Raw genomic sequence first — 23,284 nt, 5'->3', positions numbered from 1 at the left:
ACCATATTACTGAAAGTTCCTTCCTTAAAATCTCAGCTAACTGATCACTGTGTTCTTCCTTATTGATTCAAGTCACATTGCTCCACTCCATTTAGAGCCCTTTTAAAGGTTTCCACAGTTTCCCTAGGCCTTTGTAACAGCACTCACCTTCCCTAAAGCAAACTCAGGTGGCCACAGCAGAATCACCTGTTAGGGTGACCAGATAGCAAGTGTAAAAAAATTGGGATAGGAGATGGGGGATAATAGGCACCTATATGAGAAAAAGCCCTGAATATCAAGACTGTCCCTATAAAATCGGGACATCTTGTCACCCTAACCCCAGTTCAGATTGGTCCTTGGGAGGCATAGGATCCCCGCACAGCAGCTGCACAGGACATAATCAAGAAGCACAGAAGACAACCAGGGAAAGAAGGGACATCGCCAGAGCATCCCAGTGATCTGTGGCTGCTGTAATGGTCACTTGTGTCTGTTGGCAACTATACTAATTTATGCCAGGAGATTGTCCCAGTACAGTACAACCCCAGAATCCGAGGAGCACAACTCATCTTGCAGTATCACTGCCATTCCAGAACTGTGCAGAGTACTCCTTGGCTGCAGCCAAGGATTTGGAGCAATGTCCCTTACAAAGTGCTTACAATCGATTTTCAATAGAAGTAGGGCACTTCACTTCCAATTGTGCCTTTGAAAATTTCCCCTAAAATGACAACATAGAAATACAGGAAGGGGGACGGTGTACAACAAAAAGCTGTATGATCAGAGTGTGACGTTTTAATACATATCTTTCTGTTCCATGATTTCTGTATGATTGTTTTTAAAAAATTAACATTCTAGCTTGTTAACGCTTCTTGGAGCGAAGGACTAAGGTTTCTAGGCCTTTGGGGGGAAATGCATTGTTTTAAGGAAGGACTTGAAGAAGGAGGGGCTGGTGGCATTGCAGACTTAGTCAGGTGGGGGTTCCAAATAGAGGGGCCAGTCAAAGAGAGAAGAAGTCTGGAGATGAGGATGGAATGAACATATGAAGAAGTGGTTAGTCAACCAGGTTAAACAGAGTGAAGTGGGCAAGGAGGACAATAGAAAGAGATTAGATGTTTCTTTATCTGGTGATGGTGGGTACTATTAGGACAGGATCTCCTTCTTAGCAGCCAAATATTACATTATCTTAATGTAATTTAGATGGAATGTGAGGATGTGACTTTCTGCTTCTTGGTTCATGGCTGCTGCTCTCACAATAGGGCTGCAAAAAAAGGCCTCAGACCTTTTTGGTCTTTTGCAAGACAGACTGGAACAATAAATTGTCAACAAAAGTGAAAATCTGTATGAGACATGTGTTTTATCCATTCTTCTATATGGCTCAGAAACATGGATGACTTACGTCAAACATACCAAAAGACGAAACAGTTTTCATACCAGATGCTTAAGTAAAATTCTTCAAATAAGATGGCAAGACAGGGTGACAAATGTGGGAATGTTAAACCATGCTGGTATGTCATTCATGGGAACATTGATTAGTAAGAAAAGACTCAGGTGGCGTGGAAATGTCAAGTGAATGCCGGATTACAGGATCCTGCTGTGTGTGCTGTATTCTGAAGCTTGTGAAGGGTCTAGAAATAGAAGCAGACCACTGCATGGATTTTGGGATGCTTGCAAAAATTTAGTATCCTTTGGAATCTCTGTGGATGATTGGGAAAGGAGTGCAGAATGTTGCTCTGACTGGCCGAATCAGCTTGTAGATGGAGCGAGATGTTGCAAAGCAGACTGGATCGAGCTTTGTGATGACCGGCATCAGAGGAGGAAAGAATCTGCTGCTCAGTTTCAGAGCATTGCTAGTGTGTGGGTGTGCCCTACCTGTGGACGGGACTGTCATCGTGCAACGGACTCAACAGCCATCAAAGAACTTATCAATGCATACTCCATGCTCTGAAAAGAGCAACAATGCCATTGTTGCTCTTAGTATATGAAAATGTATGGGCAGTTAATGTTGAGTTTTTAAATAGTGCCTTCTAGAATAGAAATTTACATATGTACTCATTGACAATCATTATCAGCTATTGAGAAAATACAAAATTACAGGGTTGAGAAATACATTTTATTTACTTAATAATCCATAAAGCTCAGACATTTTAATAGCATCAAATTGAAATGTGGCACTTAAGATCTTATACAGATGTAATTTTTAAAAGAAAGATGCTTACAGAAGATTAGTCATATTTTAATGAATACTATCAAGTCCGAGACCTACTGCATTTTAAAGATATGTTTATTTTAACTCCTCTTTTGAAACCTTGATTTCTGACAATATCTCATATTTAATATCTGCAAAGTGTAATTCAGGGGTAGGTATCTCCCCACTGATGATGTGGTGAAGACAACTACAAAAGACATCATTTAGCTTTTCTGCAGTGAGACCATGAACTTGAAGTATTTCAGTATAAGATACTATAGAGGGCAAAGATTTAAATCTTTCCATAATAATCTTAATTTAAGCCAGGGGTCCTCAACGCAGCCCCAACCGGGGCGTCTAAGTGTGCCCGCGTACTGGCCAGCGGACGAGCATCCGCTGAAATGTCGTCGAGAAGCAGCGTCATCCAAAGGCATTGCCACCGAAATGCCGCCGATTTTCGGTGGCATTTTGGTGGCGATGCCTCTGGATGACGCTGTTTGTTGGTGGCATTTTGGCAGTGACGACTATTGACGTTGCTGCTTGTTGGCAGCATTTCGGTGGATGCTTGTCCGCCGCCACGGTCCTCCATGGCTTGTCGTCTGGAGCCTGCCAGACGAAAAAGATTGGGGACCACTGATTTAACCTCTCTCTTATACCACTCCTGGGGGAATTCTGTACCAAAAAATTAAAAATTCTTCATACAGTATTTTAAAATTCTGCAAAATTCTGCATTTTTTAATTTAATATAATATAATGTAATATAATCCAGCTTAGTTTCAATTATTTTGGTAATTTATTTAAACTACAATACAATGGATGGAGAATGGGAGTGGGGAGCGTTGGAGGAAATCACCAAACCCCATCTGTCTAATAGTAATGCAGCTAGTACTGACCCTTTACTTCTAGTTATTAGTCAACAAATATATGCAGGTATATGCGCAGTGTTATATCATAGGCAACTGAAGAGCAAGTGAGGGCTAGGGACTCAAACTCACAATTTATACCATCTTCAAAAAGTGAGTAGCAAACAGTTCATGGAGCACATTTTGACAGGAAATTTTTTCAGTCCAAAATTTTAGACCAGTTATAATCACTAAAGCACCATAAGCATTTATAAGGCCACACTAGCCTAACAATAAGGCTCCTTTACATCACTCTGGCAACATAAAGGACCCTTAACATTTTTACAACTGTTTTATATTCCTGTGGGAATTCACTAAGAACAATGGAAACAATTCACTAAGCAGACAGGCTGCTACATTCTGCTCTGCCTGAATGGGGAACAGAGCCTGCCCCTCGCCTACCTCTTCAGAAATACCCCAAAGCCCTGCCCCTCCACACTGAGCGTGCTACAATAGCCAGCGAGAGGGAGTGTGTGTGTGTCACTCTCTCTCTCTCACACAAACACACGGCTACCCAGCCCCCTCCATCCCCCCGTGATTTACGTCTCTACCGGCTTCTCTGGGTGCCCAAACCGACCTGTCTGCACTGCCAGGGAGTGGGTGCATGAGTGCTCTTGCGGCTTCCCTTTGCTTCCCCATCAGAAGTCATTTTTCCACAGGTAAGCAAAGAAATCTGCGGGGGCCATGAGTTCTGCACACGTGCAGTGACACAGAATTCTCCCAGGGGTATTATACCTTCCTACATCATCGATGTCATTATGTACCATGATCTTCAGTTCATGATTTAGAGCAAGGGTAGGCAACCTATGGCACGCGTGCCAAAGGCAGCACGTGAGCTGATTTTCAATGGCCACGAGTCTGAGGGGGCTCTGCATTTTAATTTAATTTTAAATGAAGCTTCTTAAACATTTTAAAAACCTTATTTACTTTACATACAACAATAGTTTAGTTATATATTATAGACTTATAGACAGAGACCGTCTAAAAACATTAAAATGTATTACTGGCATGCAAAGCCTTAAATTAGAGGGAATAAATGAAGATTCGGCACACCACTTCTGAAAGGTTGCCGACCCCTGATTTAGGGTCTGATTCAGCTCCCTTTGAAGTCAATGAAGTCTTTGCTTTGACTTCAGTGGGAATTGGATCAGGCCTTGAATCCTTGGTCTCTTTTGCAGATGCTACCAATAATGATAAACTGTGGCAGTCTTTTGTATTGTGGACCAGAATGAATCAATCAGCTCATTTAATCAAGACTGACAGACACCAGATAATGACCTGAGTTGTTGCTAAAGTTGTATACTGAGTTTGAACCAGAAACAGAGAAATGGAAAGCTCTATTTCTTATTACCAATCAGTCTCTCTGTTGGCCAAATTTAAAATTAGGGGACAGAACATGACATGCTTGGGTCTAGTGCAGGTGAAAATATTTGCAGCTTTCTAAAACTGCCATATCCCCTCAAGCCAGAGGATTCCAGCTCTGCAGACCAAAATATCCAGGGGAAGTTGGCCTGGAGGAAAACAAAAAACAAAACAAAGCAAAAAAACCCCAACCTTATTTTCTAAGTTAGGGAGATTTAGCTGTTCAGGAAAGGAGCTCTTGAGAAGTTGCTCTCCATTTCCCAGCAATGTTGCAACTTCTAATCCATAGGACATTTCATCATCTGTGTGTGTGAAGTAATCCCCATCTCCTGACCCTAATGGGGAGATAGACTGGCTCAACTTGACCTTCAACTGAGCAAGCTATATAGTTTTAAAAGTTACCTATGGACCCCAGGATTTCTGTAGGGAAGGGACAGGACTTAGCTGAGGAGAAGATCAGGAGGCATTCCTTCCTCTTCTGAGTTCTGTAGGAGGGAAGAACCCCTCGTTTGCCTTATGAGTCTCATCAGCCTCCCTCCCTTGAGCCTTAAGAGGATTGTTGGTTCCCCACATCCCCCAAGAGACTCAGTGGGCTCATCAACCTTCCTCATGAACCTTCTGATTGGAAAGCCTCCCTACTAATTGATTTATATTTTGAGGTCTATCTCTGCAAGGAAAAATGCTAGACACTTTTTGAAAAAAACAAACAGACCAACCCAAAAGTTTAGGTCTCCAGCAGTCATCTGGCACTCTATACTATACTTGCTGGACCCAATTTTACAATTTACTTTCTTAAATTTTGGCCCTGGAAACAAGACCTCAGCTATGGGAATCCACTAAATTAGATTCTCTCTCTCTCTTCTTTCTGGTGTGGTATTTGTTTCCCAACAAAATGGTGGAAATGAGACTTTTTCAACTTTGGTGATTACCGCTTTTTAACTAATTCATGAGTTCCTTGTCAAATTCACTTTAAAAGTTTTGTAACTCTACCTTTGGCCCCAGATCTCATCTACCAATTCTGAGTCCAATATGACTCTGTTGTGATTTGGAATGAAGTGGGCAAAACTGGACTTATAGTGAATGTTCAGTTGGCAAGGTTTGTATGAAGTGATAGATGTTGTTCTAAATAGGTGACCAATTCTGCATGCAACCACTGTGGCATATAACTGGTCAACATATAGATAGTCTTTATAAGACTTCTATTGACAGGACGCTGTTACAGACTTTGGAATTATTGAAAACTGTTGCTGAAGGAATGACAGAAAAAACAAACAAGACTTCAGGCATCATGGCCACAATACCTTTCCTTTTCCTTTCACAGAGGACACTTGGAAAAGCTTTGACAAAGGCTTCTTCTTTTCCACTCAAGGAACCTTGAAAATCTTACATTTTCTGTTAAATGATGCATACTTCATTGTTTAAAAACAAAAAAAATAAAGTCAAACTCTGTATATCTCATCCACCTATCCAAGCATGTTTCTTTCATAGAGATAGAAATGTCTTCTTTAAAATAAAAACATTTATTTCCCTAGGAAAAAGAGCCAGGTTTTAGCACACTTCTCCAAGATCCCCTTGTCTCATATTCTGTCACTAGCTTTTCCATTTTTTAAAAAGTTAATTATAGGCAGGCACAATTGAAAATAAAGCTGGCAATATCTAGTGCCACACTGGCAGGTTCAGGTCAACAGTTCTCTCTTTAAAGAGTACTACAAAACTAAAAGATCAATCAAAAAAGCTTATTATACACAGATCTGGCATATATCCAGGTTCTTGAGTGACAGCTTCTCAATAAGAAAATGTCATGACCCATGTATATTTAGAATGGTGCCTTTGGAAAGCATTATTAAACAAACATTGCTAAGTAATATCAGTCAGTTTAGATAGCACATCAGCCCTATTGTATCACACGCTCACTACTTTGCTAACACAAATTAACTAAACAGGGAACATCTTGTGATTCAGAGAAATTTGTTTTCCTTATTAAAAAAAGGTTTCCACAAACCAGTTCTGCACATAATGTGACTTGGTAATTTGCCTTAGAAAGGGTTTTCCAGGACATAAAGAATTATTCTTTCACTCTGATACGTTCTTGAAGTATTCCTAGCAGGTTATACTATGTTCCTAGAAAGCTAAACATAATTAAGAATTTAATTTTGGGTCTGGTTATAGATATAAGAAGTCCAAAGTCCAATGTTCATAGCAGATTTTGACCAATATAATTTGTCTGGCATAATACAATTAATTTAGAAAGAAATCAACTTCAATCGTCTCAACAGTTAGGCAAACAGGAATAGTGCTTAACACATAAAAGCCAACTTGAACAGTATGTTATTTGGCTTCACTGGATTATCCAACACTTATTGAAAAGCATCACTGACAATTCCTTGATGAGCAGCATTCAAAATTTAAGATGTGCCCAGTTACACATATATTGGTTTAAATAAATCCTCTATAAAGATATCAGCTAACTGGAAAAAATAATGTTCTGCTTTCACTGAGTGCTTTAGAAATCATTTTGGATTTGATGTCACAGCATAAGAGAGTTTAATGATGAACATACATTTCTAATTACCACTGTATTCTGTATTTTCAACTTTTCTTTCACTTTTGATTAGTTCTCTGCTTTGAGGCAGTAGTGTCTAAGAATATATTTAGAAATAGTACCTGAAAACCTGTGCTGTCACATAAGTGCAGCAGTTAGCCAAGTAATCTACCATCTGTGTAGTCTCCCTCATAAAATCAAGGAAATTATTGTGTGCAAATTAGCTGTAGATTATGGATGATGATTGGTTGAGTTACATCTGAAATCACAAGGGTCTAGGCCTCTTGGCATGGCATAGAGATATGCTTTACTCTAGTTATAAATCTGTTCATTATTTGACAAATGCTTTCTGTGACCATACTACTCACAAGCTACTATTTGGGATACCTGTGCAAAGAAAAGACTGTAAGATTAATTAGTATCCTCTGTTCCACACATTTACTGGTGTCTTTTGGTGACAGACAAAAGAAAATTATTGTGTGAGAGATAATCTATTTGTGTGATTTTGGATATTTATCTAAGATATTTCAAAAGCACTTGTCTCCTTATTATCAAATCTTAAGCACCAGTTTCATTTTAAACCTATGATTTTAACATGATTTGAAAAATTAAAGTTCTTAAAATGTCATTAATCTGACAAACAATTTTTTGCACTTCTTCACAGTACATTACAACATACAATTATTTACCTCAACTACCTTGTGTCTCTAATATCCTGGGACCAACACGGCTACAAATACACTGTATACAATCATTAACTAATTAATTCTAGTTATACAAACAGTTTTCTAATGTTGGAAATAAAGATATCTGATCTTACATATTAATAATCTATGAGTTACCTGGACTAGTCTTGATGAAAGAATAGCTTTTCAGGGTGATTATAGGACAGGAAAAGTTATAGAGCAAACAGCTTGGATCCTAAAGCCAATGATCCTCACCCTCCACCCTAGACTAGCTTGCAATGTACACAGACACAAACACTTGGTGCTTTAATAGAGCCGATTTCACAAAGCTGAAATGAGCTTGGAGGAAAAATTTAATAAGAAAAATGTGAATAATTGGGAATTGTTAAAGAAAGACCTTACTAAATGCACAAAAGTCACAACTGAAGAAGAATGCTGTACTGGTAAAAACAAACAAACAAACAAACAAAAACCACACACACAAACTGGTTTAGAAGGGAAATTTAAAAAAATTAAAATGGAAAGAACAAATGGAACAAAAGGGGAAGTTAATAGTAATTAATATAAATCAGTAGTTAGGAGTTGTAGAAAACTGATAGGGGATACCAAGGGACACAAGAAGAAATCTATGGCCAGAAGAGTTAAGAACAATAAGGAGTTTTTTTAAATATATTAGGAATAAAAAGAATCCTGACAATGGTATTAGTCCATTGCTAGATGGAAATGGTAGAATCAATAATAATGCAGGAAAGGCAGAGTTGCTCAATAAATATTTATGTTCTGTATTTGGGGATGAGACTGCAAACATCTGTTTTATCATATGGTGGTGATAGCACTCTTTCCTTTCCACTTGTCTCTGGAGAATGTGAAACAGAAACTACTAAATTTAGCCATTTTTAAATCAGTAGGTCCAGGTAATTTGCATCCAGGAAGTTTGGATGAGCTGGCTGAGGAACTCACTGGACCATTAATGTTGATTTTCAATAAGTCATGGAACACTGGGTTTCAGGAGACTGAAAGCTAATGTTGGGCCAATTTTAAAAAAGAACAAACAGGATGACCTGGGTGATTATAGGCCTGTCAGCCTGACACTGATCCTGAGCAAGATAATGGAGCAGCTGATACAGGACTCAATTAGTAATGAACTAAAGGAGGCTAATATAATTAAAGCAAATCAACATGGGTTTATAGAAAATAGATCCTGTCAAACTAACTTAATATTTTTTTTATGAGATTTGAAGTTTAATTGATAGAGGTAATAGCATTGACATCATATACTTAGACTTCTCTAAGATGTTTGACTTGGTGCCACACATTTTGATTAAATAGCGTAATATAAAATTAACAAGACACACATTAAATTAATTAAAAATGGGCTGATAGGACTCAAAATGTAATTGTAAAAGGGAATCATCATCAACCATGTGTGTTTCCAGTGGGATATCTCAGGAATCAGTTCTTGGTCCTACACTATTTAACATCTTTAACAATAACCTGGAAGAAAATATAAAATCGTTGCTGACAAAGGTTGCAGTTGACTTGAAAATTGGGGGAATTGTCAATAATGAATAGGACAGGTCACTGATTCAGAGCGATCTGGAATGCTTGGTAAATTGGGAGCAAGCAAACAACATGTTGTAATATGACTAAATATAAATATATACATCTGGGAACAAAGAATATAGGCCATACTTACAAGATGGGGGACTCCATCTTGGGAAGCAGTGACAGTGAAAAAGATTTGGGGGTCATGGTAGATAATCTGATGAACCTGAGCACCCAATGTGACGCAGTGGCCAAAAGAGCTAATGTGATCCTGAGATGCATAAGCAGGGGGAGCAGAGAGGTTATTTTACTTCCTTATTTGGCACTGGCGTGACCACTGCTGAACTCCTGTGTGATCTGAAATTCAAAAAAGTGTCCTATAAAAAGTGGAAACTAGGTTATATTACACAGGTTGAAGATAAACAAATAAACTATATAGGGACAAAATTAGAAAGGCCAAGGCACAAAACGAGATTAAACTAACTAGAGACATAAAGGGTAACAAGAAAACATTCTACAACTACATTAGAAACAAGAGGTGAATGGAAGGACAGGGTAGGCCCGTTACTCAAGGAGGAGAGGGAAAACAACAGAAAATGTGGAAATGGCACACGTGCTAAATGACCCCTTTTTGTTTCAGTTTTCACCAAAAAGGTTAGTAGCAACTGGACATCTAACATAGTGAATGCTAGTGAGAAAAAGAGGTAGAATCAGAGGCTAAAACAGAGAAAGAACAAGTTAAAAAGTACTTAGACAAGGTATATGTACTCAAGTCACCAGGGCCTGATGAACTACATCCTAGAATACTCAAGGGACCTGACTGAGGAGATATCTGAGCCATTAGCAATCATCTTTGAAAAGTCATGGAAGATTGGAGAGATTCCAGAGGACTGGAAAACAGCAAATATAGTGCCAATCTATAAAAAGGGAAATAAGGAAAACCTAGGGAACTACAGACCAGTCAGCTTAACTTCAGTACCCGGAAAGAAAACAGAGCAAATGGAGCAAATAATTAAGCAATCAATTTGTGAACACCTAGAAGATAATAAGGTGATAAGTAACAGTCAGCACTGATTTGTCAAGAACAGATCATGTCAAACCAACCTAATAGCTTTCTTTGACAGGGTAACAAGCTTTGTGGATGGGGTGACGTGATAGATGTTGTATATCTTGACTTTAGTAAGGCTTTTGATACTGTCTCGCATGGCCTTCTCATAAACAAACTAGGGAAATATAAGCTAGTATAAGGAGGGTGCATAACTGGTTGGAAAACCCTTCCCAGAGCATAGTTATCACTGGTTCACAGTCAAGCTGGAAGGGCATATTTTGTGGGGCCCAACAGGAATTAGTTCTGAGTCTAGTTCTGTTTAATTTCTTCATCAATGATTTAGATAACGGCACAGAGAATACACTTATAAAGTTTGCGGATGACACCAGGCTGGGAGGGGTTGAAAAGTGCTTCAGAGGATAGGATTAAAATTCAAAATGATTTGCACGAACTGGAGTAATGATCTGAAGTAAATAGGATGAAATTCAATATGGACAAATGCAAAGTACTCCACTTAGGAATGCACAATCAGTTGCACATATATAAAATGGGAATGAATGCCTAGGAAGGAGTACTGCAGAAAGGGATCTGGGGGGTTATTGTGGATCACAAGCTAAATATGAGCTCACAGTGTAACACTGTTACATCCCAGCATGATGTTTGCTTTTTTTGTATTAGCAGGAGAGTTGTAAGCAAGACACGAGAAGTAATTCTTCCGCTCCACTCCACACTGATTAGACCTCAACTGGAGTATTGTGTCCAATTCTGTGCGCCACATTTCAGAAAAGATGTGGACAAATTGGAGAAAGTCCACAGAACAGCAACAAAAATGATTAGAGGTCTAGAAAACGTGATCTCTGAGGGAAGATTGAAAAAATTTGGTTTGTTTAGTCTGGAAAAGAGAAGACTGCGAGGGGACATTATAACAGTTTTCAAGTACATAAAAGATTGTTACAAGAAGGAGGGAGGTAAATTGCACCAAGGGTGGTTTAGGTTGGACATTAGGAAAAACGTCCTAACTGTCCTGGTGGTTAAGCACTAGAATAAATTGCCCAGGGAGATTCCACAATCTCTATCATTGGAGATTTTTAAGAACAGGTTAGACAAACACCTATCTTTGGTGGGTAACTTGCGGCCCACACCGCTTCCCACAGTTCCCATTGGCTGGAAACAGCGAACCGCAGCCACTGGGAGCTGCAGACAGCCGTGCCTGTGGACGGTCAATGTAAACAAACTGTCTCGCAGCCCGCCAGCAGATTACACCGACAGGCTGCGTGAGGCCCACAGGTTGCCCACCACTGGTCTAGATAATACTTAGTCCTGCCATGAGTGCAGAGGACTAGACTAGATGACTTCCTGAAGTCCCTTCCAGATCCACAATTCTATTATTCTAGTTCCAGTGTCCACAATTCAAAAATAATGTTCATAAATTGAAGAGGGTTTCAGAGAAAAGCCAGGAGAATGAGTAAAGGAATAGAAAACCAGCCTTACAGTAATAGATTCAAGGAGCTCTATGTGTTTAACTTAACAAAGAGAAGGCTAAGGGGTGACTTAATTACAGTCTACCAATACCTACATGGGGAACCAATATTTAATAATGGACTCTTACTAGCAGAGAAAGGTATAACGTGATCTCATGTCTGGAAGTTGAAGCTAGAAAAAAATCATACTGGAAATAAGGTGTAAATTTTTAATGGTGAGTCATTAATCATTGGAGCAATTTACCAAGGGTTGTGGTAGATTGTCCATCACTGATAATTTTTAAATCAAGACTGGATGTTTTTCTAAAAGATATGCTCTAGGACAAGGGGGCCAACCTGTGGCTCTGGAGCCACGTGCGGCTCTTCAGAAGTTAATATGCAGCTCCTTGTAGAGGCACTGACTCCAGGGCTGGAGCAACAGGTGCCAACTTTCCAATGTACTGGGGGGTGCTCACTGTTCAACCCCTGCCCCCACTCCAACCCTTCCCACCCTCTCCCTCCCCAAAGCCTCCTACAGGCCACGAAACAGCTGAACAGGAGGTATGGGGAGGGGGAGGAGCTGATCAGCAGGGCTGCCGGTGAGCAGGAGGCCCTGGGAACTGGGGGAGCTAATGAGGGGCTGCTGACATATTACCGTGGCTCTTTGGCAATGTACATTGGTAAATTCCGGCTCTTTCTCAGGCTCAGGTTGGCCACCCCTGCTCTAGGAATTATTTTGGAGAAGTTCCATAGCCTGTGCTATATGGGAAGTCAGACTAGATGATCACAATGATCCCTTATGGCCTTAGAATCTATGAAACAGTGCAACTCCCTTCCAGGAGCAGCTATATGGGGCAGGAGCTACCTCCATCTATGGGAAGGGCTAAACCCCCTGGGAGAGAGGAAGGATTCTTTGGCATTACACTTTGAGAGTCTCCTCCAACTACATCATTGCTTGTTCTTGTAGCGGGGATGAAATAATTGCTAGCAGAGAAGTACATAGAGAATCCTATAGGAGATGCCAAGGATGGGTGAGTCTGTAAGAAAAGGATGCAGTCCTGCTCCAGACCCACTGAAGGACCCTAGAATTGGATTCTATGCAAGAGTCTAGGTTACAGTTTGATCAGCTAAATTAAACTAAACCCTGCACCTACATAAAGAAAGAGGTAGAGTTGAGGTTGGGTTTAGCTAGCATAGGTTAGTTAAAACCTACCTAAACTTGACCACTTTTCCTAGTCAAGACAAATCCCCGGAGATCTGATAGCACCAAAGTAACATAATAGAATTGAGGCAAGTTGGCATGAAAGTTTCCTTGTTTCAGATCCCATCACTCCTATGACAGGAGAGAGTGCCTAAAGAAGATTGTGTAATTTGTTTTCCCGCCAGCACCAGAACACTCAGACTTGCAGTCTGTTTCCAAAGGCTAACACCATATCTTCCAGTACTGAACAAACTTTGATAAGGTCATGGTTAGGATACAGTTCACACAAGCATCCAAAAAAAAGCAAACATCTACTGAGAGCTTATGCAAACTATCCAAACCTTCTGAATCTGTAAAACTGGGCTGGAATAGGCACTCTCCTTCCTGAGGCCTGCAACCTCTCCACTTCTCAGGGAAAAGCCCCAAGGACAGGCTCTGCAATTGATTTGACACTTCAAGGGCCATTCATAGGTGCGAGCTAGAAGCTGAGACCCAACCTCCCAAAGAGTTTTCTGTTTCAGAACTTAAGAGGGAAAAAAAAATCTATTCACACTGGATTCCAAGGGCAGGGAAGTTGGGGCTGGGAGGCACGGAATGAATCCCAACTAGCCCCATCCCTGTTTGATCCCTGGGGTAGGGCACGGCCCAGCTCCTGGCGCAGACTCCGGGTAGTCTGTGGGGGAGTTGAGGCAGAGGCAGCTAGGAGGCCCCACCCACGAGCCAGTGCAGAGCCAAGACTAAGTCCTTGGTTACACTCAGGTCTTCCCAGCGCTGCCACAGCAGCGCTGTGAAGCGCAAGTGTAGTTGTGCCCCCAGCGCTGTAAGTACTCCACCTCTCCGAGGCCTTGGCTACACTGGCAATTCACAGTACTGCACTTGCTGCGCTCAGGGGTGTGAAAAAACACCCCCTCTCTGAGGGTACATCTACACTACAGCGGGGAGTCGATTTAAGATACGCAAATTCAGCTACGTGAATAGCGTAGCTGAATTCGACGTATTACAGCCGACTTACCCCGTTGTGAGGACGGCGGCAAAATCGACTTCTGCCGCTTTTTGTCGGCGGCGCTTACTACCACCTCCGCTGGTGGAGTTAGAGCGCCGATTCGGGGATCGATTGTCGCGTCCCGACGGGACGCGATAAATCGATCCCCGAGAGGTCGATTTCTACCCGCCGATTCAGGCGGGTAGTATAGACCAGGCCTGAGTGCAGCGCCATAAAGCACCAGTGTAATTAGCGCCTGCAGCGCTGCACGCTCGCTCGCAGCGCTGCAAGCTATTCCCCTCAGAGAGGTGGAGTACTTCCAGGGCTGCGAGAAAGCTCTCGCAGCGCTGGCGGTGCGATTACACTCGCGCTTCACAGTGCTGCCACAGCAGCGCTGTGAATCCATGAGTGTAGCCAAGGCCCGAGGGGAATAGCGTGCAGCACTGCAGGCTCTGATTACACTGGCACTTTACGGCGCTGTACTCGCTGCGCTGTTGGGGGGGGGGGCGTTTTCACGCCCCTAAGAGCAGCAAGTTGCAGCGCTGTACAGCACCAGTGGAGCCAAGGACTAAGACTCGGGCGCCCTTAGCTCCCGGCTAGGCAGCTTCCCCCAGGCCACGCCGCCGGCTGATCGGCTTTTCGGCTGGTGGCCGGGGTGCGTGGACTGCTGCGAACGCGCGGGCCTGTCATCCGGTGGGAGAGGCCTGCGGCGGGACCACAGGCCTGGGCGAGGCTGCGGCTCCGAGAAGGGAGGGTCAGGCCTAAGGCGTGTGCCACGGAGCCGGTGGTGGCGGAGCTGCACCCCGCGGAGGAACTTCTGAGGCCTAGCGGTGCCTCCCTAATTATCATGGCGGAGTGTGCCCAGGGACCTCCGGAGAAGCTTCCGCCTCGCTCTGGGGCCGTGAGCAGTTAGTTCCGCCCCAGTAACAGACATATGGCAATCGCGGGCTGACCCTGGGTGCGTCACGTGACCCTCTTTTATCATTCCCATGATGCCATGGGCGGGAGAAGGCTTTTCGGCCACCGTGGCGTTGGTTGCTATGGTGCTGTAACGGGCCTGCAGAATGTCGCTGTCCGCGCTGCCGCTGCCTCCCGCCCGGGTGTTCGCGGAGCTTTTAGCCCCGCCGCTCGGGGGTCGCGGGCGGGAGAACGAGCCGGTGCCGGGGCTCCTCGGCGGCCGCGGAACCCCAGTGCCGCCAGGGCGGGAGGTTCACGTGAGCGGCAGCGCGGAGCTGTGTGCGGCCCCGGACCGGGCGCGGGTCTCCATCCGGCTGGGGAGCAGGAAGGGGGAGGCTGGGGAGGCGCGGAGCAGCGTGAGCCGGCGGCTGGAGTACATCGCGCAGAGCGCCCGGCAGCGCGGGGTGCAGGTGAGAGCGGGCCGGAGACACCCCGCCCCCTACGGGAGCCCCCAGCTGTAAACTCCAACACCCTCCCCGCCGCGCTCCCCGCCTTAACGCTCAGCCCCTCGGAGTGCCCAGCCCTAAACCCCACCGTCACCCCCCCTCGGGAGTGCCCAGCCTTAAACCCGCCACTGGCTCTAATCCTTCTCCACCCCAAGTCCTAAACCCCACTGAGCGCCCATGCCCAGCACCTCCGGTTGCCAACTTCGTAATCCACAAAACCCAATACCCTTGTTCCACCCCTTCTCCGAGGCCTCGCTTCCCGCTCGCTCCATCCCCCGTTCCTCTGTCATTCGTTCTCCCCCAGCCTCAGTCACCTTCACCCGGCTAGGATATGAGGTTGGGCTGCTGGAGAGAGAGGGCTGTGGCTGGGGGTGTGGGCTCTGGGGTGGGGGATGAGGGGTTCAGGGTGCAAGAGGGGGCTCTGGGTTGAGGCTGAGGGGTTCGGAGTGCAGGAGCAGGTTCAGGGCAGGGGGTTGGGGTGTGGGAGGGGGTGCAGACTCAGGGTATGGGCTCTGGGGTGGGGCTCAGGATGAGGTATGTGGGATACAGGATGCAGGAGGGGGTTCAGGGCTGGGGCAGGGGGTGGGGAACAGGAGGGGGTTTGGGGTGTGGGCTCTGTCTGGGGCTTACCTCAGGTGACTCCTGGAAGCAACTGGCATGTCCAGCTCTGAGGTGGAGGGGTAAAGCTGTGGACAGCTGTGTGTGCTGTCCGCAGATACTGCCCCCAATGGGCGCTCGGGGTGGGGACAGTGCATGGAGCCCCAGTAGCCACCCCTGCGCCTAGGAGCCGGACACGCTGGCCGCTTCCAGGAGCCGTGTGGAACCAGGGCAGGCAGAGAGCCAGCCTTAGCCCTGCTGTGCCACTGACTGGACTTTTAGTGGCCCAGTCAGCAGTGCTGAACGGAGCCGCCAGGGTCCCTTTTTGACCGGGCATTCCAGCCGAAAACTGGATGCCTGGCAACCCAACCTAAACCCCAACACCCTCCCCACCCCAGCACCTGCTCACTTGCCCCGAGCACCCAGCTGATATCAGTGGTTGTATTCTTTCCATTGACTTCATGTTCCTTTAATAAACTCTTTACGAAAACAACAGCAATGACAAGAAGCAGAGTTGGTGAGGGATTGCAAACGGTGCAGTGATTGGAGTATGTGTTACTGAACTGGAGGAGACCTATACGTGCATTAAATGCCAAAATTGAGCTATAAACCAGAGATTTTTCTGTATTCTATCCAACAAGGGATCACTGATTTTATTGTCTCGTTGTTCATTACAGTTAGATGTAACAAAATATCCTAAGAGCCTCCTGAGGTGCAGCACTGTGGGTTCCATCAACATTTCACTTGCATTGTTGATGTGGGGGGCATTGGGTAAGACATGTCTTAAATTCTCAAAAAAAACTAAGCCAGCACTTTGCTACATTTAAAACATTTTATTTTTTAATCTTTACATCCATTTCTTCAAAGCTTTTTATTTTTGGCATTTTATTTCAAAATCAATAAGTAACACAAACTTACCACAAACTGGAAGCGTGTATATAGGGGGTAATAGATGTGAAGGATAATTTTGTTAGTTTTAAAATCTGACGGCTCTTTAATTTATACCTCCTTTTTCTGGCTAGGACTTAGAAATCTCCTGTGAAGGAGCTTCCTTGCACAGTGGGCACTGCTTTGTGGAAGATTTAGAAGGAAACTTGCCTTTAAATTCAGCTCACAAACTTATCATGAAAATTTGCACATCCATGTCTAAGTTTTACTTGCCCACACTCATTTTCATGGTAAAAAGAACAGGAGTACTTGTGGCACCTTAGAGACTAACCAATTTATTAGAGCATAAGCTTTCGTGGACTACAACCCACTTCTTCAGATGCATACAGAGTGGAATAAATATTGAGGAGATATATATACACACATACAGAGAGCATAAACAGGTGGGAGTTGTCTTACCAACTCTGAGAGGCCAATTAAGTAAGAGGAAAAAAACTTTTGAAGTGATAATCAAGATAGCCCAGTACAGACAGGTTGATAAGAAGTGTGAGAATACTTACAAGGGGAGATAGATTCAATGTTTGTAATGGCTCAGCCATTCCCAGTCCTTATTCAATCCTTTGTTGATTGTGTCTAGTTTGCATATCAATTCCAGCTCAGCAGTCTCTCGTTGGAGTCTGTTTTTGAAGTTTTTCTGTTGTAATATAGCCACCCGCAGGTCTGTCATTGAATGACCAGACAGGTTAAAGTGTTCTCCCACTGGTTTTTGAGTATTATGATTCCTGATGTCAGATTTGTGTCCATTAATTCTTTTGCGTAGAGACTGTCCGGTTTGGCCAATGTACATGGCAGTGAAAAAACAGATGTGATTAGGTCCTATGATGATGTCACTTGAATAGATATGTGGACAGAGTTGGCATCGGGCTTTGTTACAAGGATAGGTTCCTGGGTCAGTGTTTTTGTTCAGTGATGTGTGGTTGCTGGTGAGTATTTGCTTTAGGTTGGGGGGTTGTCTGTAAGCGAGGACAGGTCTGTCTCCCAAGATCTGTGAGAGTAAAGGATTATCTTTCAGGATAGGCTGTAGATCTCTGATGATGCGCTGGAGAGGTTTTAGTTGGGGGGCTGAAGGTGACAGCTAGTGGTGTTCTGTTATTTTCTTTGTTGGGCCTGTCTTGTAGGAGGTGACTTCTGGGTACTCGTCTGGCTCTGTCAATCTGTTTTTTCACTTCAGCAGGTGGGTAATCACATCAGCCATACCATCAGGGGCTCGTTCACCTGCACATCTACCAACGTGATATATGCCATCATGTGCCAGCAATGCCCCTCTGCCATGTACATTGGCCAAACCGGACAGTCTCTACGCAAAAGAATTAATGGACACAAATCTGACATCAGGAATCATAATACTCAAAAACCAGTGGGAGAACACTTTAACCTGTCTGGTCATTCAATGACAGACCTGCGGGTGGCTATATTACAACAGAAAAACTTCAAAAACAGACTCCAACGAGAGACTGCTGAGCTGGAATTGATATGCAAACTAGACACAATCAACAAAGGATTGAATAAGGACTGGGAATGGCTGAGCCATTACAAACATTGAATCTATCTCCCCTTGTAAGTATTCTCACACTTCTTATCAACCTGTCTGTACTGGGCTATCTTGATTATCACTTCAAAAGTTTTTTTCCTCTTACTTAATTGGCCTCTCAGAGTTGGTAAGACAATTCCCACCTGTTTATGCTCTCTGTATGTGTGTATATATATCTCCTCAATATTTATTCCACTCTGTATGCATCTGAAGAAGTGGGTTGTAGTCCACGAAAGCTTATGCTCTAATAAATTGGTTAGTCTCTAAGGTGCCACAAGTACTCCTGTTCTTTTTGCGGATACAGATTAACACGGCTGCTACTCTGAAACCTGTCATTTTCATGGTGTGGGTAATATTTTGCAAGGCTGCCTTAAGGATCTTTATCTAAGCCAATCCTGTCTCAATATCTGTGCTTTTCTTTCTCTCCTGTGAAGTAGTTGCTGCTTTCCTTGCTAAGTAGGGGGATTATTCAGCCTTCCTTTATGTTCACCTCATTGTCATTGTGCACTAATAGATATTCTGCTGCAGAGTGTGCTAGCTATACTCTCTGTTGCTAATATGTTAAGAGTGGCACTAACACTTTGCTTGCTGGCCCCTCTGTCCAGTCTGCAGCACTCATTTGTTCCCTTGCAGTAACAGAGCATGGCACACCCTTCTCTCTTCTTCCCTCATCCCTGCCTATGGTTCTGACCCACTCAGAAAACAAATGGGTTAAAACAGGGAGTTATACCTCCAAATTCTTTCAGAGAAGAGGCAGCACCGTGGTTAAAATTTTACAGGGGAATGATGATTGTGCTTTCTTTACAGGGAAAGTGAACTGGTTGTGGGAGTTGTACCTCTCTAGTGCAGACAGACCAGGGATCTTCCATCACAGGCTAGGACACATTAATCTGATACTTTTCTCATTGATATTTATGTTGGCAAAAATATATCCGGAAGCAAAAAAATGAGAGGCTGCCACTAAATCAGTTATATAAATTCCCCAAAGAAGAACTCACATTATCCCTAGATTGCTGGAAGGAATCTAGCCCAACTTATGTATATCAAGTTGGTTATCAGTCAGTTTTCTAGTGGCGAGAGATCCATGTCATAATCACAACTCGTTGCTATTCTCATCTGAGAAACCAAAGACTGAAAGTGAATGAAGCTGAATTGTCTTCCTGCCCCTAGAAGCTGGCTCTTCAAATCCGGGTTGAGGCAGATAGTGACAGAGGAAGCTTGTGCCGCTGCCTGTACTATTCAGTACTTTTTATATGGATAAGTAGAAGATTGTAGGTTTCCAGCATTCAGCTGCCTGTGGCTTGTGTGTGTGAATATAGTGCTCACATTTGGGGGGAAAAAAAACTTCACACTTATTCACTCCAGCAAGATACTTCTAATCCTATTAAGATATATGCAGCTGGCACATGATTCATACAGACAGGACCGAGTCTATCCTGTTAGACTCCAGTTTGTCCATAGGTCTGTTTTTCTTGCTACTTGTATTAAAATCCATCTGGGGAATCTCCCAGCATCGACCCTTCCTATACGCTGCTCATACAGAATGAATAGTCTTACCCCAAAATATTCAGTGAGTTACAACAGCTGTCAATGGTTCCTTACTGAGAGAGTTTTTCTATGGAAAGTGCTCTTTACTGCCAAACTTTTGTGGGTTAACTATTAATCCAAGTAAGCTGCTTCAGGAGGTTACAGCCACACTGGTGAGCTTTTCAAATATGGATGGCATTTTTTAGTAAGTACAGGGCTGGGCCAGGAGGAAGCTTTGAAGTCACAGTTGCACAAACCCAGTTTCAAAATCAGTGTTTTATACACTATTTGGGAGGTGTCTGCAGCTTTAGCTCCAAAAGAATAATCTGAAAGCAAACAACTTTATCCAAGGGTTTATAGCATTTCAGGGAATTACACCATTATGAAATCTGCTGAATGAAATCCAGTGGATGAATGTGTGGTGCAGTTTGGTTTTTTCGTTCACACATTCTTTATTATTGGGAAGCCCTTGACTCCTGGTTTTATGCCTACACCAGAAATAACCACCCTAATAAATTGTCCAACCATCTCATATTTCATTGCTAGGTAAATGAATACTTCTTTTAAAAAGTGTGGGAAGACCACAAAAAAATGACTCATGGAAGCCTAGCTTGTAGTGACCAAGGTGTGAATAACTGACTTCCAGCCTTGCCAGTAGGGTAATTCAGAATAGGATGACACAAAGTGCTACAACACCTCCATGAATGACATGGAAGATGGGTAAACAGCATGCAAATTAAAGTAAGATACTACTCAAATTAGGAGGTGTTGCCAACACCAATGAGGCCTGAACATTTTTTTACAAAATGAAGTCTGACCTGGACCAAGCCAAGCTATGTATCTGGGGAAAACCAGTCTGACACAATTTCTTTAAATTTATTTCTCAGAAAGCAATGCTGGTGAGACGTAAGAGTGAGAGTAGACTGCCACTGAGATCTGAACATTCAGTGTGATTCAGTGGTAAAAAATGCCAATACAGTTTTGGACTACAGGTGTAGAGACATCAGATCATAGAAAAGGGAGGTGTTAATTCTCCCTTATACTTACTGAAAAGTCCACCTAATACCACATTCAGTTCTGGGTACCTCAATACCAGTAAGGTATCGGGGTCAAGGCAACTTACAGAAGAGCAACCTAAAGTCCAATTGTTTTTTGTTTGTTTTTTCTTCCTGGAGCTGTTCCCTGTGGTATAAGTTGTATTGCTTTGTTTTACTCTGATTCAAATCAATCCAACACTGGGACTTCCTCCATTTGCATTGTAGATTATTCTACCATCTAACAACTCTCACTACTAGCAATTTGTCTTACGCTGATTTTTATCTCATTACTTCTAATCAATACCATTATGGACCACACTAAAATTAATATCCTTTCCTGGTGTTTATACCCTTCCAATCTTTGTAAAGATATCTAAGCCCTCATGGGAATTACTAAACCAAGCTATAAATATTTACACCTTTTGTTAATCCATATCACCATTCCCCTTAATCATTTTTTGTTGTACCAGGGAGTTGGGCTAGATCAGTACACCACAACCTTTGCAGCAGCAAGAACTGCATTCGCAGGTTGCCAGGAAGCCTGAGGGCTGTACCTAATTTCCATATATATTTACATAGGATTTTTATCAGAAATAAACCACACCGTAGCATTTATTTATAGAGTATTGTAAGTGTATGCAGCACTTTACAAAACACAGAGTCTGCTTTGAGGGCTTATAGAGAAGTAAAATGTTTGGGGAAATAGTCTTTTACTTAGCCACTAAGGCCCTCTGCCACCCACTCCCCTCCCCCCCCCCCCCCCCCTTTTTTTTTTTTTTTTACACACACGTTGCAGCTGGCAGTTAATAGTGGCCACCTTGCTAAAAATAAGCAGTGACTTTTGTGATAGTGGTAGCATGAGGATTCAGGGTCAGAAGCTGTTTAAAAAACAAAACAAACCCCACAAACTTCATGCTACTTGAATTCTGGTTTAGACATTAATGTGAAAAGCAGTTAAAGGTTTGTTCCAATAATATGTATTCACATATATAGTTAAATAAGTAGACACTGAAGGCTGGGACAAGACACCACCTTTACTAGGCAACCATTTGCCCTAAGAAATCCCAAAGTATTCTCAAATCTGTTGAGTCTAACTCTGCTCCACCTCTATTAAAATACACCTGTTTAGCAAGTAAACTTTTGTTGATCTCATGAGTTTGCTTAAGACAGGTTTCATGCTATTAAAGTAAGACAGACTTCTTTGCATTTGACTTGCATGCTGCCAATTTTATAAGCCTCATGCAAGATGCCATCACAAGGTGGATGAGAGAGAAGGTGGGATTGGAGCACAAATACCATTTGTAATTTGAGTATACTTTGAATACCAGTTAACTTTACCTAGGTATTTATGGCTTTCAATTCCAGATTATCTGTCCAGGGTCATCTTTTAATTAGTTGGGGCTCCTGAGAGGTGTCAGAATACACTATTTCCCATGAGTAAATAGATGGGACCTCATCACAAAAACAAAACAAAGCATAAAAAACTTACGCCAAGGAGGAGAAAAAATAAACATAGAATTAAAAAGTAGAGCAAACTTTTCCTGTGCTATTTCCATTTGTCCTACTATATGCTGTTTATCATAGTGCAAAGGTACATTGTGTACATTTCTCCAAAGGTTTTTAAAAGGCAGTTGCACCTGAGATGTTAATTGGTAATTTACAAATGCAAATAATGGTATAGCCAATTGCTACTGTATATTAAGAACATACATTTTCAAACTAAGTTTTTTCTCCCAACTGTGACCTCCTGTCTTACCTTTCATGCTAAGTAAAATGGGTTGTTTCCTTTTCAGTAAGAACCAAAGTGAGGTAGAGCAAAACTTGACTACCTTCGGACATTTCCTTTTTCATAATTGGTTGCTCTTCACCTTGGCTTGAGCGTTCACATTTTGTTTCAGGTTGTTTTTTCATGTTCAGGAAGGAAGGAGTGGTCATTCATTTCAGCATCTATGGTGCAACTAGCAGTGGCTGCAAAGTGGCTCCTCCTAGCAGAAGAAAATTTACAAACAATGCAGGCTTATAGTGGTAGCAGATTTTGTAGGATTTTCATGTTTTAAGAGTAGGGGAAAATGGAAAAGCAGAGAAAGACATAGCACCACCATGTAAGACATTTAGTCTTGGACTGGTAGCTCTTTGGGACAGGAACAATCTTTCCATTTTGTTTATACAGTGTCTAGCACAGGGGTTGGCAATCTTTGGCATGCAGCATCAGGGTAATCCGCTGACGGGCCGTGAGACATTTTATTTACATTGACCGTCCACAGGCACGGCCCCCCGCAGCTCCCAGTGGCTGCAGTTCATTGTTCCCAGCCAATGGGAGCTGTGGGAAGCAGTGGCCAGCACGTCCCTGTG

General features: G+C 42.9%; 1 protein-coding gene across 2 annotated transcripts in view; it reads left to right on the top strand.

Moving 5' to 3' along the window:
- Nucleotides 1-14,884: 14,884 nt before the first annotated feature.
- Nucleotides 14,885-23,284, top strand: part of IRAK1BP1 (interleukin 1 receptor associated kinase 1 binding protein 1) — a 31,095-nt gene continuing 22,695 nt past the window's right edge. For both annotated transcript variants that reach the window (XM_034766168.1, XM_034766167.1), the window contains exon 1: nucleotides 14,885-15,256. In XM_034766168.1, the coding sequence (XP_034622059.1) occupies nucleotides 14,954-15,256 (303 nt within the window). In that variant the 5' untranslated portion in view covers nucleotides 14,885-14,953. The remainder of the gene's footprint in view (nucleotides 15,257-23,284) is intronic.

The sequence above is a fragment of the Trachemys scripta genome, chromosome 3 (genome assembly GCF_013100865.1).
Source record: "Trachemys scripta elegans isolate TJP31775 chromosome 3, CAS_Tse_1.0, whole genome shotgun sequence".
Lineage (NCBI taxonomy): Eukaryota > Metazoa > Chordata > Testudines > Emydidae > Trachemys > Trachemys scripta.
The sequence above is the reverse complement of the archived record's forward strand: the minus strand, read 5'-3'. Positions and strand labels throughout refer to the sequence as shown.